Consider the following 15,367-nt stretch of genomic DNA (forward strand, 5'->3'; position numbering starts at 1 on the left):
GACTATAGTCTGCTGCTGCATGCTCCAGGCCTCAGTGGCAGGAAGACACCATCTTGGGCATGTGACGTATTATTAGGGAGAGGAGCTCTGCGTCAGTGATGGGAAAGATGCCATCTTTGATGCTGCTTGTTTAGAACTTAAAAACTCTGGACACAGCTTTGGGTGAGCTAAACGGCCATTTCTGGCCTCAGTAACTCTTTGTTTCCCCCTGGCTTTTTAAGTAAATCCATTATTGTTCTCTGAAGCTGAGCAGTCTTACAGTTGTCTACGTGGGTGAAGAACTCAGACAGTGACTGATAAACTGTTTGGGCAGTGTCCTTGGCCAGTTTTAGTGCCCCTTGCTGCCTGTATCAGCCTCTTTTATAAGCCACTACAGGTTATTTGACCTGTTTATCACTGCTGATTAGGCTCCACCTGGTCTATATTTTGAGCCTGAGGCTCAAGCCAGTAATCCTTGCTTTGCACCCCTGTTCCTATAGCTTTCCAATAGTGTACCCTTTGGCCTGGGCACCAGCTTTACACACCCCCTTATTCAAGGCAGTGCTGGGTCTCAAGAGTCCCTGATAGTGGGTGGCATTTGCTCCTGAGTAAGCAATTGTAGACTGTTCTGTACTGCCCCCAGTGTCACCATAAGCCCATTCACTTCAATGTTTTCTTAGCCCTTTCCACTGGAATATTTCTTCTAGTGTGTGTTGGTGATCACTGTTTTTTTCTTCAGGGTTCTTTTACTTTGTTCTACTGTAGTCTGGTTGTGAGTTCATGGAGGTAGTGAGCCCAGCATCTTCACTTTGCTTCTATCTTTCTGGACTCCCTCATGTTTTTGATTGGGTTGTTCTTTTCTCATTTTCTGGTTGCATTAGTGTAGGGTAAATGAAGATTGGTCAGGCTTTTATGCCATAATCGCTGTGGCTATCACCTGTGATCTTGAATGCAGGAGGTGCTTGGGAGCATAGGCCCAAGGTACATGTACCTGATGGTGGGCACTTGGAGTATGGTATGGACATGCGTAAGTGGGCGCACCTGAGCCTGGAGGCTGAGGCTTTAAGGGCAGTGTCACACAGGACGATGTGTGGTGGAGAATGGCTACATGAGAATGAGTGCAGAGATGTAAGACCACAAGACAATGCCAGAGAAAGCCCAAGGAGTACAGATGGGTGGGGCCTGGGAGGCCTCTGCCCACCGGCCTTCCTGCCTTGCCAGCCTGTGAGCTTGCCCCACAATAGTTGGTGTAGAATGATCATTAAAAGCCTGAAAAAGCCACCAAGGACTCCAGGACTCCTTTACCTGTCTGTCCAAATCATTAGAAAACCTGTTCTGTGCCTTGCTGGCACTACAATTGGTATTTCAACTACTTTTTCAAATACTGAAATGCTGCTAGTATTTTCAGTGCTGTTAGTGTTGTGTATATAACCCAGTAACTGTTCTGAGGCTTGTTTATGGTCTTTGTGTAGTTCTGTTCACAAAGTCTGTGGTATACTGTTTTGTAGCCTAATCCAAAATTCTGTAGCTTGGGGCTGGACACCTGTGTTCATAAACAATTCAATTGGTCTAAAACCAATGCCTCCCTTGTCCCCTCAGGGCTCTGACTCTTGGCTCCAGACCACTGCTTGCAGGCTGTGCAAGCAGCAGCAGGTAATGGGGATTTTACCGTCCACCACCAGTGGCCCCACTGGGCTCTGCCTGGGCTGCAGGCAGAGGCCTGCAGTGATAGTGGGTGGCAGTGGTTCCCAGGTGTAGGGGCAGGAAGGCACAACAGAGTAGGTTCTCTGTGACCTAAGCAGATAGGTATAGGAGAGTCCTGGAGCCCTCAGTGGCTTTTTAGGCTTTTATTGAGTGCTTTTTACACCATCTGTAATGCAGCAACCAGGTACACAGCAGGCAGGAGGGCCAGGAGGCTGGCAGGCCTCCCAGCCCCTGGCAAATCTTCACTCCTCTGGGCCCTCTGGCGTTCTCTTGTAGTCTCTTGTTTTCTTTGCTGCTCTGCTGGTTCTCTCTCGTTTTTTTCTCATTTTCTGCTGGCGTCCGCAAGACACTGCCTTTATAAGCCCACCTGTGCATGCCTACGCCCTACTCCAGGTGCCCGCCATCAGGCATTTATGTAGGACTGCAGGGATGCATCATTAATGCTAATGGCGGGAGGGCGGAAAATCCTGATAATTTTCACTTACCTACACCAGGGCATGCAGCCCCTAGTTCAGGGCTGCAGGGAAGAGCGTGGAGCTCCACCAGGCCTGTGGATTTAGTGTCTGGATTGTGGAATGGGCAGATCAGGTGTGAGCTGTGAACTGATTGGTGAATGGTCCAATCAGCCACAGGATTGAAAACGATTCAATCAGACTTGTGGTGGGGGTTGGGGAGAACCCTGAAAGAGGATATAAGGAAGGGCAGGAGCCAGCTTGGGACTCTTGTACACTCAGAATCCTGGTTCTGATCTCAGAAGAGGTACTGACTCTCTTGCACAGTCAATCTGTGCTTGAGAAGGAATCTCTTTTCCTGATCTCTGGAGAAAGGAGAAAGACGCAGCCTGGGAAGCCTACCTCTGAAGAAAGAAGAGAAGCTGAAAGCTTCATAGAGAAACCGAAGAGCTTTGCAAAGTCTGGGTTGGCAGCACCTGCCTCTGGCCTGCCTGTTACATCGCCTGGAAAGAGCACCAAAGGCCCCAGACCTGTTGTGTCAAGTACTGTTTGTTGTTGATGTGGGCCAACAACTCACAAAGAGCTGTAACACTAATGTTAATAACACGGCTTCTGGTAATTGGGTGACCAGCACTACCAGCCATTTGCCTCTGTGTCTGGGTCACTTTTGAGAGCTGTTAATTATCTGACCCCACCTCCTAATGCTGCTGCCTCCTTTGCTGTCTGGTACAGTATCTGGTGCTGTCCAGCACAGCCTTCAGACTGTTGCTGTGGGCTGTGGCATCATCTTAGTGCCCACCTCCAGCTGCTGTGAGTTGGATCCTGGCCTGCTGCTTGCTGGTGTGCCATGAGCTCCAGGCTCTTGTTGACAGGACATCACCATCTTGGATGAGCGGCCTTTTGTTTGGGATTTTTGGACACTGCACACTACCTGGGGTGAGATAGCTAGCCATTTGTGGCCTTAGAAACTGTTTCCCTTGTTTGTTAAATAAGCCCCATTGTTGTTGTTCCCTGAACCTCAGTGGTCTCACAATTGTGTTAGCAGGTGAAGAACCCACAGACAGTGAACTGTCCTTTACTGGGTACTGCCCTTTGACCTGCGATAGCCACCTCCACACCCTCCTATCTACCCACCCGCAACCCCCCTGTAGCTGTTTCAGGTCCATCTTCCTCAACTGCTTTCCTATGCTATCCCCCTGATACTACTTGATTCCTTGATTCTTCCCTCTTTGGTCTATTTGCTAGAATGCCACTGCCACACACTTCTTGTAGTTCTGCTTATTTGTGGGACCACCCAGTTGGAGGATAGAAGGAAAAAACAATAGAATTTGGTCCCATTCTCCTGAGACCATGCAGGTCTTGTGATTGAGATGAGGATTCCCATCCCTCATAGTTAATATGCTCTGTGTCCATTTCACTGCTGCTCTTACTCTTACCTCTGCAACCAGTATGGTATTGCTTAGGGCTGGGTCACCAGAGAAAGAGAAAATGAAAAGGGAAAATTTCCTCCTTTAATTCTATGCTTTAGGTTACTCCTTTAGACACCTTTCTTGATCCTTACGGCAGAACTAGAGTGTTTAAACTCGAGTTCTTTATTTCTGCTCGTTACACCCTCAATCCAGCCTGGGGGTAATACTGGAGGTTGGAAAATTTGTAGATATATTTTAAATACTGAACATCTTTCCCAGTCTTCCTGCTGTTATTTTCACAATCCTCAAGTTAACTGCCCCTTGCATTCAGTCCAGGTTTCCAAACTGCATCTTAATGGAAGGAAGAGAGTGGTGTGTGCTTGTGACCTCTTACCAGGAATAGGAACCTGTGTCATCATTTAAGAGATAAATTATAATTACCTGTATGTCGTTATCAGTATGTGTCAGCCAGTTGGTAGGCTATGGGAATAAAAGTATGTGAAAATCATGTAAATTATCAGTAATTAGTTTGAAAGAGTTTGGAAAACAATAGTAAAATTTAGGTAATTGCTTTAGTAGAGAAGTGAGAGAGTATTCAGAGTGAGTCTTCAGAGGAGTCTGATTTACCTGAGTAAGAGAAGGAATATTTAGAAATATACTATTTCATATTTTATAATTCTGTATTTCTACCTGGTTGTAGCATATGGTATGTAATAGTTACCTAGGGCTTTGATAATGTTTCACAAAATGGATGACTGAAATCAACAGAAATTTATTCTCACCATTTTGGAGGCTACAAGTCTGAAATCAGTGTGTCAGCACAACCATACTGATTCTGAAACCTGTAGGGAAGAATCCTTTTTTTACCTCTTCTTATTTCTGGTAGCCCCAGGTGTTTTATAGTTATAGATTTATTACTCCAATTTTCCGCTCTTCACATGGCATTCTTTCAAGTCTTACCGTCTTCCCTCGAGGAGTGTTGTGTCCCATTTCCCTGTTAGGAGGGAAACCAGTGATACCTGGGTAAGGCTTATCCTAAAGATACCATTTTAAGTTGATAGCCCCAGAGTATGAAATCTTCTCCGAATGAGGGTAGTAGGAGTTAAAACTTGAACATTTCTTTTGGGGGCCACAATTCAACCAACAGCCATAGTACAGCGTAAGTAGGTGCACGACAGATACCTGGAAAGTCATTGACATTACATTGTAAACCAAGGGAACCAAAGATAAAGAAGACATAGAACAGATCGTTGGATTCATAGAATACAACATTGGAGGAATCTTAGTACAGAAGAGAGAAGTGATAGCTGAGAAATAAGCAGGTACCCAATCATGAAGGACTGGAAGGGAGTCATGGGCATAAAAATTTTTTAAAAGACTCCAAAAAGCAGTGGACTTTTGTAGTGCAATTTGTCTCTCAAGCTCCCTTGAAGATGGAATTGCCAAATATGCAATTCTGTGGAAGAAACAATGGGAAGAAATAATTACTGCTATAAATCACATTCACTTAAACTCACAAATTGTTCTTGCACAAAAATGCAGGTCATTATCTTATTCACACATATACATAGGTATATATATAACTTAGTTACATTTATACTCCATATGTAAAAAAATACCTTCCCTTTAGGATTTTTAATTGTTGAGTGTATTTGAAAGTTAGTTTGAACTGACTGCAGAGTCTCCAGATTAGACTCTTTGGGACGTCTATTAATGAGCAACAGAGTATAGATTTCTTTAATATTGCTTTGTAATAAGTGTGAAGATAAACAGGTGTCTTTTCTCTTGGATTATCTGAATATATTGACATATTATTATTAGAAAATGGTGCCAGAAGTCCTGGGAAAAGTTGTTTTCCTGCTCACTTAATTTATTGTTAGTGAGCTATAAGTACTTGTGGCCAGAGGGCGAATGATATCTTTCAAAAATTCTTCATGAGTGAGATACACAGGACACCATTATTTTTTTCTTAAGATTCATCTTCTCTATAATAGTTTCACCCAGTTTTGCTTTCTTTATCAGCACCATTTTTGATCCCTTTTCTGTGTTAAAGTAGATGAAAATGAATTGTATGGTTTGTAAATGTAATGTCTTACATGCTTTTTTGTTTTTGACAGCCGGTTTATTTTGCATATTCCCAGTGAGGAAAGAGACAATGCTATTCGAGTGTGTTTTCAGATTGAACTTGCCCATTGGTTTTACTTGGATTTCTACATGCAGAACACACCAGGATTACCTCAGTGTGGGATAAGAGACTTTGCTAAAGCTGATATCCTTTTTATAAATGTAACTACTGTTGTTCATTCTTACTAATATTTTAACACAGATTATATCTTGTCTTTGAGATTTATAACCTATTAGATAAAACGTTCTTGATTTCTAAAATTGTCAAATAGTAGACAGAATTTAAAAGTGTTCTTTTACATAGAGGATCCTTTGAGGTGTACACTGATGACTAGAATTAAATTGGATTTTCTTAGCATTTATAGCTGTCCAGCCTGTTTGTAGAATTGATTTTTCGTTTTCTATTGTTTTCATTTAACCACATTGTTTTTAATTAGATGGGATAGAAATTCTTAGCTATTTATTGAATACTTAGTGTGTTCAAACTAGTGTTTTTGATTTCTGGAAAATATAAAGAAGACTTCAAATATAATAGAAACTTGTCATAATTTGTCATATTAATATTTAAGATTAGTAAAGAAACTGTGTCATAAAGCAGAAAATGCCTGATATGAAGTGCTTTTAGAATTTGGGGAAACTGGAAATATTTTAGGTGCAATTATATTTTTAAGGGAATAAAGGGCTTTCTCAGTAGACAGAAGTGGGGAATAATATTTACCAGGTAATGAAAAGGGATTGAGCAAAATTGGAGAGCTGGAAAACATAATGGTTATCTCAGAAAGTAAATTAGTTTGATCCGGGGGTGGTTCTTCCTATTATGTCTGTAATAGGAGATATGAATAGAGGGTATAAAGGATGGATTTGTGTCTAAAATCTTTGATTTTCATTCTGTAGGTAACTTTTAACTATAAGTCATATGTTGAATTGTAATTGTATTCAAAAGTTCAGTGTCCTGTACTAGAGTTGGAGTAGGAATAGGTAAGGACTCAGCACAAATGGATAGAACACTGTTCTAGATGACCGATAGTCATAAAAAGTTTTTGAGCAGGGGTAGAGAAGATTATTGAGCTCATTTGAAAGTGGCACTCAAGAAGATTTATTTGGCAGGATAGGTTGAACCATAGGATGGACAGTAACATAACTTGAGATAGGGACCATTGAGGGTCCTGAACCATAATAGAGAGGCTGTAAAGAAAGAACTGAGGAGACACTTTTCGTTGGAAGAAATGATCAAGCTATTTGATCATTCATCATCTTCACATTCCATGTGAAGAAATAAATGAGAAATCAAGGAGGATAGAGGTGACATTTAACGTTCTTTTGTTAAGGCCTTGGAGTATAGGTTCTGTGGAGAAAGACTGCTTTTAAGCAGTTATAATGTAATTAGAGAAATATGATGAAAACAGCTAAATCCTCTTAATTCTGTGAGTTTGGTCCACCAAAACAATATCACATGTACTTTGAGGTTTGGGATAAAATTTTGTATATAGCATGAGTTCTGATCTTTCTTTGCTATTAAAAAATTGAGAACCTATTTTAGTTATGCTTTTTTAAATTAAGTTACATGAAGAAAAAAACTTATGCTAATGTGGTATTAAGTAATGGAGCACTTACTCTGTGCCAGGCATTCTGCAGTGAACAAGGAAAATGCAGTTTCTATCTTTAAGAAGATGAAGAGAGACAGGAAAGGAAATGATGGCAATGCAGTTTGGTAAATTTTGATAGGGTAGTATAGGGTTTAGTGGGGATAGAAGAGTGGGATACTCAACTCAGGTTTGAAGCTAGATAAAAGTTTTCTTTGGAGGGAATCTGTGAGAAACTGCTATATGAAAGAGTGAGAAGTTAAATATGTTGGGTTTTGAATGAGTGGGGTGGAAGATGAGATAACTTTGGAGAGACAGTCAGTGCTATAAGGGTCTTGTATGCCTTTTTTTTGGGGGGGGGTACTTTATACTTAAGAGTGATAGACCAGTGTAGGAGATCGAAAAGAAAACGTTAGATTTTTTCACTGGGGGAAAACTTCCACATTAAAGAAAGTTGAAATAATATTACGTATGCCATCATACCTTTCTTATGTATTTGCCTATTTTTAACATTTTCTGCCTTTGCTCTTCTGTCTAGGGGTGTTTAGAAAGACAACTCTGGAAGGTGAGATTGGGAATCTAGTAAATCGCATTTTCATAATTTATGAGAAAAATAAATGGAAACCTAGGATAGAAGTGAATGAAGAGGTTAAATTTGAATGTTTTTGGAAGTTAAAATTAGTGTTAAATTGGATGTTTGGGGTGGGTGTGGGACAAGGTATGAGTGCTTGGACACAGATTTCTGGTTTGAGCATTTGAGTTGGGTGGGTGTGCTATTCCATCGGTAGAAAAAGTTTTAGGAGAAACTTTGTGGGGGGAATGAAGTTACGCACAAGATGGTTTGTGGTACCTTTAGGATATTTAAATGGAGATTTTGCCTGTGTAGTATAAAAAAGTTAATAGCATGAGTTAATAGCACCTGATGCCAGATTCCTTGGAATAGCTTCCCATCTTTGCCATTTCACTAGACATGCAATGTTGGGGAGATTGTGGCACTTTTTATGCCTGTTTTCACTTTTGTAAGTTGTACATGATCTTATGAGTTTTCTTCAGTAAATGCTCAGGAATTTTGATAGAGGATGGATATCCTGAATTTGCTCCTGAGATGAAGCTTTGCTAGGGAGCTGTACAGAGAACGACAGATAGGATTGCTAAGAGCTTGATTATAGTAATGGACCCTATTGCTAATATGGAGAAAGGAGAATAAAGGTAAATGTCAAATAATGATGTAATAATGCTGTGAGTAACTGAAAGAATGCCATAGAAAGTTATGGTCAAGATATTTTATCTTAATCAAATTGTCAGAATAGTTCCAATGATGGTGATGGCAAGGCCCAGAACATTGCTCTGGGAATTGGTCCCAGAAGTAGAAAGTGGATGTGAAAGATAAGAAATATGCGTAAGTGAAGGCGCTGAAGGGATCATGCTCAGCGAAATAAGCCAGAAAGAAAAAGAAAAATACCGGATGGTCTCACTCATAGCAGGAATCTAGAAAACTTAAATAAGGGACCAGGAAAAAGAATAACTATAAGAAAGTAAAAATCAAAATCAACAAACAACTATGAACCAGAGACATTCTATGGGGTTGGGGGGCGGGGAGGGGAGGGATTGGGGTCAAAATAAGGGGGTTGCAATTGTATGGGGAATATAAAAATAAAATTTATAATTTAAAAAAAACAAAGAACTTCAGAAGAGCTTTGTTGTCCGTGGGGAAATTGATGTTATCTAAGATAATGGTAGGATTTGAGGTGGAGATTATGCCCTAAATGATTTGTTTATACCCACAGCGGATTTTTCATGTTTCTGCAAAGTGTTAATAAAAGGGTTATATAAAAATTACTTATTCAAAAGAATGTGTAAATACAAACTTCAAGTGGACATGTGCTTAACATTGTCATATTCTATCTCTAATCCATCTGACATTCTTTTTTCTTAGTACTGTTGATTAAGGCCCAGTAACCCAGATTCAGCACACAGAATAATTTGGGGGTTAAGATCAGAGAGTAGTCAAGGAAGAATTTCAGTGAAAGTTAGAAATGATAGTTAACAATCCTTACATTATAGGGTTTTTATAATTAAATATATTTTCATCGAATAATAATATTTCTAGAACTTTCAGTCCCATGAATTACTTCGATGATTATTAAGTTTGAAGAAGGATTAAAGAGTTTTCAGTGGGTAAATTGATGTCATTTGGTTTTGGTTCTCATTGTATGAACTTTGGTAAGTACACGTTTTTTTCAATGTTAATTACAAGTGTATCTTGAACTGTATTTAGTTTATTTGACTCACTTTTGTGGTGGTTTTGGGGTAAAAAAATGGATAAAGGAAAAGTGTTAAATACTTGTAAAGCTGTCAGTTGATTAATCTCTTTATTCTTTTAAAAGAAGTTTTTTACTGATTTAGAAATAAAATACAAGATAACAGTAGAGTTAGCGATGTAGTTGATATTATAAGGAGCATTGTAGGTAGAAGGAAGAGAAAGAAGATAACTGAATAAGTATTCTACTTTCTAAACTACTGACATTTATTCCTGTTTCTGGGTTTTTATTTTTCTCTGGTTAAATTTTTAATGGAAAAATAGCCATTTATTTAAAATTTATACTTAGATTTGAAAAAAATCTCTGTAACCTTAAAAGGTGTAAGGGATTTTACTGAACATCTAAAGTTAGGCTTTTATTGAGAATAACTTTTAGAATCTGTGTAGAAACCTATAGTTTGTGTTATAGCCAAACTTGATTTTTTTCTTTCCCCTCCCCTCCCTGAGATTAACCTAGTGCCTTTTTTTAATTGCAGTGATGTTAACTTCTGGACTCTTCATGACCTCTTGGTTCTTACTATAACTATAAAATGAAAACAAAGTTTGAAATACAAAGCTGTAGTTCTCATAAAACTTAGTTTCATATAATGAATTTAATGGGATGTCTTTGTATAAACCAAACCACACATCACAATGTGATCGTAATGCTGATCCTTTACAAGGATTTTTGTGTGTGTGTGTGGGGGGGACACCCTCTCTGGCAGCCGGGAGCGAACCGGCACTGCAGAGGCCCTCGAGGATGTTTTGATGTGTGTCTAGTACTTGTTTTTCTGACACAGTTCTTTACTCCATCTGTTATGAAACCTGCTTTTTCAATGTTGTATATCATTTGGCCCCAGTGCATCACTTGCATGTTAGGTTTCCTCTGTTCTTAATGGTATACAGCAATTAAAGTAGTCCTATTATAAGTCTGGTCTTTGTATGCAGTATATGTGAACATACAAGGGATCGAAAAGATGCTCATATTACATGTTTTTAGATTAACATTAAAATGAAAGCAGAGTATGAAAGTTTTCATGGAGGACCTGAGAATCTGATAGAATATGTCCTGGGTTTGAGAAACACTATCACAATTTTCCCATACTTTTTGTAATTCACAGCATTGGAATGATGAGACACTTGATACCATGGAATACTGGAAGCCTGAGCATGTACTTTAACTTTTGTTTTTTTAATTTGCTGTTTTTTAATCTAAATTATCTTACTCTGCCCAATTTGGGGGGAGGGAGGCAACTTTTAGCCCAGTTTTAAATAGGCTATACTTATACCTTGATACCCGGATTTACCTTGCTCTATAGTCCTTAATAAATCTTCCTCTTAAAAAGAGTGTTTTGATTGTAAAAGAAATACATGTTCATGGTAAAGAAATTCAGCAGTATAGAGTGCTAGAATTTACCCCTAGTTCTACTTTCCAGAGTTGAGCATGTTAACTAGTTTCTACCTTTTACCAGTGTATGTGTACTATAATTCTGTTTCTTGCTGTCAGTTTTTTGAGCCCTGGTGTGATTACATGGTTCTGGAATATATGTGTTAATTTTAGTATCCATGAGATGAATATTCAAAGTTAGCTTGATTTGTTACAAGAGAAAACAAATGTGAGTAAACAAAAACAAGAAAAATAAACTTGAGATAAAGATTTGAGAAATTTCATATAAAACACAGTTATTTAAAGAGGTCTTTTTCTGTATGTAAGTGCTCATGCTAATTAAGGGAGACAATAGTTTCCTTAACATTATGTATACTCTTTAGTCATTGCCCATTTTTGCTGCCTCAAGGTGAAGATGTGGAAAAAGTTTTGGATGAATGGAAGGAATATAAAATGGGAGTACCAACATACGGTGCAATTATTCTTGATGAGACACTTGAAAATGTGAGTGTAATAAAATAAAAGATTTCTAGTGAAATGGTGACGCCCGTTAATTTTTACCCTTCTAATAAAATGCATGTGATTATCAATAAAATGTTATTTCTGTAATGTTCTGAATTGAGGTTTTATTTTTAAAGAATTTTTTTTTTTTAATTTATTTATACAAGCACTGGGTACAGTCAGAAGCGCCAGAGGGTGAGAGAATTCACCAGAGCCAGAGCGGGGAGCAGAGCAGGCAGAAGGACCGAAGTACACTGCTGAGGGGAGCAGTGGGCGGCAGGGGAGGTCTGTGCGCCATATGGGACCCTCACCCGGTGGCTGGGGATCAAACTGGTGCTGCAGAGGCTGCAGGCAGCTTCGCAACCCAGCGCTCAACCGCTGCGCCACCCGGGAGGCCCCCCTGAATTGAGGTTTTAAAATGTACTTAGATTTTTATTGCTAGAAGTCTAACTTTTGTATATTTATTGAAAAATTAATGTTTTGATTCTGCATTTGGGTCTTAATATTTTGTACTTGTTGGTATGACTTATTCTAAAAAAAAGAATAAACTAATTGCTGAAGAAATATTTTTAAATAGGCAGAGGCCTTTCTTCTTAGTGGTATATTCAGATTCATGGAAGATACTTTAACCAGGTATTTTATAATAAATTATCAGTGATAACAATTACCTGAATAAGACTAAGACTAAGAATAAGAATAGCTCCATAGAAAGGAGCATGGGAAAGAAGGGTGAGGTTTATTTTCACATTTTTACCCCTGCTTATTTTGTAGGTATTACTGGTTCAGGGTTACCTAGCAAAGTCAGGCTGGGGATTTCCAAAAGGAAAAGTAAATAAAGAAGAAGCGCCACATGATTGTGCTGCTAGAGAGGTGAGTTATTGTAATTTGAAACAATAATATTTGATTAATTTTTGCTCTAAGTGTTTTTGTTGTTGTTTTAGCTATGTAGACCTGTTTTTTGGATAGTCTAATTCTCTATACAGAAGCATAAAATAATCTCTTTTATAATTGTTGACTGTATTTTATTTGCCTCTTATTTCCATTTTCTTTCATTGTCCCATTTTCTATTCTAGCACCTCTAACTCCTTTTCTCATATTGCCTACCTTTCCTTTTAGAATTGGATTTGCAATTGGTAAAACATTTTGTGTATTAAACCTTTGTTTTTTGTTTATAATACTGGCTTCCAAACATTTGCACAATTTGAACATTTCAAAGACATTTAGTTTTATTAGTCATGACCCAGTCTAGCCTCCCACTGCAAATACTCTTTGATTTTAATTTTTTTTTTTTAAAAAAAGATTTATTTATTTATTTATTTTATACAAGAACCGTGGTACAGGCCAGATGCGCCAGAGGGTGAGAGGATTCACCAGAGACAGAGTGGGGAACAGAACAGGCAGACTGACGAAATACACTGCTGAGGGGAGCAGAGGGTGAGACAGGAGAGGTCTGCTGCGCCATGTGGGATCCTCACCCGTCTGGCTGGGATTGAACCGGTACTGTGGAGGCTGTGGACAGCTTTACAGCGCGGCGCGCTCAACCACCTGTGCCACCAGGGGAGGCCCTCTTTAGTTTAGTTCTTTAAGGATTGAAACTCCCTCCGCATCCTCAATTTATCTTTATTTTCAGTTGAAAGGATTTATTATTTGTCCCCTGAATTTGATTTGTTTCAGCCTCTAAACTTATGTTATTTCTCTACCTGAAAAGTACCTTCTTTGTACTGCCTGTTCAAATCCTATCTAAGTACCTTTCTAGACCCAGCTCAAATTATCTTTTTTCTCTGAAGGTCATCATTAACTAGCTCTGTAAATAGGATATGAGTTTCCTATTTATAAAATTGTTTCAGGCCCCTGACCCAATAAGAGAAAGTACCAGACCCCCTAAGAGAAAGTACCAGAGAGCAGCAGGCTGCACTTAAGCTTAAGAGAGTATAAAGGAGGCAGTCCAAGGACAGGACTCTAGGTTGACTCTGAGGGGAGTCCACACCAATTTTACTCAGTCTTCAAAGATCTTAGGTCCTTCTTTGAGGCCATCTCTGTTCTCTGTGGCGTGTACATGTCTGAGCGTGCATAATTCCAGAGGTTACATGGTGATATCATGGATGCTTGTAAACTTGACCATAAGCTTTAAATAAGCTCATGGACGCAATGCATGGGTGGAAAGATGTGCAAATCAGAACAAAGGGGGCATAGACAGTGATTACAGAAAAAATACAGTCTCTCTGGTGTCCATTATATCTTATCAGTCCAGGGACCTGCTGAGGGTTGGCGACTGGTCTGATTTGTTCCTGCCTCCACTGTTCCACACACCCTATTTCAAACTGAGGGTTCGAATGGATACTTTCTAAAAATCATTTTTCAAAATTCTGTTTATTTTAAAATCTGTCAGTTCTAGCCCACAGTAGTGTCTGAATTTTAATAGCATTTCTCTTTTTCACTTAACATTAATTATATAGCATCTTCTAATAGATTACAGATTGTATTCTCTTATCAATTCATTATCTTTTTCCTTGACATTGGGAAGATGAGCTAGAGGAATAAGTGGAAAGTGAACTAGCTAAAATGTTGATTTTTGTTCCCATGTGTTTCTGCTATGTGTCATTCACTATTATGTGTCACACTGGTCACTTAATCTCTGTAAGATATATAAATTGTCACTCGTGGGCTCAATAACTAAAAGTATTATGTTTGATTATTTTATAATTGCAAGTAATATCTTTCAAATCTAAGGTGGTAGTGACTTCAGAGATATTTTTGAGATGATTATTTGGACTTTGTGGCATATTTAATTTGAGTTGGTGCCTTACTGTTCTTAGGCAGCATTGTTTACTGGTTGGCTTAAGTTTGGGTGTAATCTATTAGTGAGGGCTAATAATTAAAATTCTTACAAACCACTAGTGGTTATTTTCTTTGGTTGAGGATTTAAAAAGATTTAAAATGCTGGTTTTTAATTTCAGCATGGAGCAGCTTATCTAACAAGTATTTGCAATAGCTTATAGACAAAACCATTATTTACATGTGAAGGAAGTTTTATGCACACTACTTAAAATTGAAAGCTTTTTAGGGAACAGGTGAGGAATTGCCATTTCCTCTGAGATCTTTTCCTTTCAGTAGATGTCAGGGATGAAACAGAGCATTTTAAGGTCTTCCCTTTTATGTCCTCAAACTTTGTAACCTTCTTGCGCCTAAGAAAGAACAAAATAGGAACCATTGCATCTTAAATTAGAGGTATTAACCTACTAGTTAGACTAGTCCTGTAACAGTGAGATAGTTGTCCAGGTCCGGGAAAGACATTGTGTTATCTGGAATAGTAGAAATTTAGGCTACATTGGGTAAGACTGACTGTCTCTGCAGTTGGGTCTTCTTGGGGGAAATTGAAGGAAATCAAATACCTAACTTGTGAACTAAAGAAGTAAACCAGACCCAGGGGATTTGCTTGCATCTACCACTGGAACCCACCTTTGATGAGTTTAATACTCCTCATTGTAAAGAGTCAGAATAATGCAGAAAGGGGCCAAAGGAAAAAGGGAATTTGGAAAACTCCAACCTGTGAGCCAAGCATGTATAATTTTCACTTACTTGTTATCTGTTCGGGGATACTAAAATAAAAGGTGTGTGTGTTGTGTGGTACTAATTTCAGTAGTTTACCATAATTTGTAAGAAAGTAAATGGGATGGATTTCTTAGGACATGGGGAGTGAGAGAATAGAACGTGAATCAAAGGATCTGAAGACAGTCTTGTACGGTGGGATATAATCATTTTGGAGGTTATCACCATTAATAGATGAGGAACTGAAACAAAGCAGTTTATACTATTGAAGCATGGTGACCTGAGATAAGCAGCCTGAGGATCTTAGTAACAACCTTTTGTTCAGTTCCTGGTATGCAATGTATTTCCTGATATGAGTCTTCCTTCATATTAGATTATAT

The 15,367-nt window shown here is 38.7% G+C and overlaps 1 protein-coding gene across 2 annotated transcripts in view; it reads left to right on the forward strand.

The window, feature by feature from the left end:
* Window positions 1-15,367, forward strand: part of DCP2 (decapping mRNA 2) — a gene marked incomplete at both ends in the record, with an annotated part of 47,589 nt that overhangs the window by 13,804 nt on the left and 18,418 nt on the right. For both annotated transcript variants that reach the window (XM_084234017.1, XM_084234018.1), the window contains 3 exons: window positions 5,662-5,813; window positions 11,293-11,441; window positions 12,210-12,308. In XM_084234017.1, the coding sequence (XP_084090143.1) occupies window positions 5,662-5,813; window positions 11,293-11,441; window positions 12,210-12,308 (400 nt within the window). The remainder of the gene's footprint in view (window positions 1-5,661; window positions 5,814-11,292; window positions 11,442-12,209; window positions 12,309-15,367) is intronic.

Source organism: Talpa europaea (genome assembly GCF_964194135.1).
Source record: "Talpa europaea genome assembly, chromosome: 5".
Taxonomy (NCBI): Eukaryota; Metazoa; Chordata; class Mammalia; order Eulipotyphla; family Talpidae; genus Talpa; species Talpa europaea.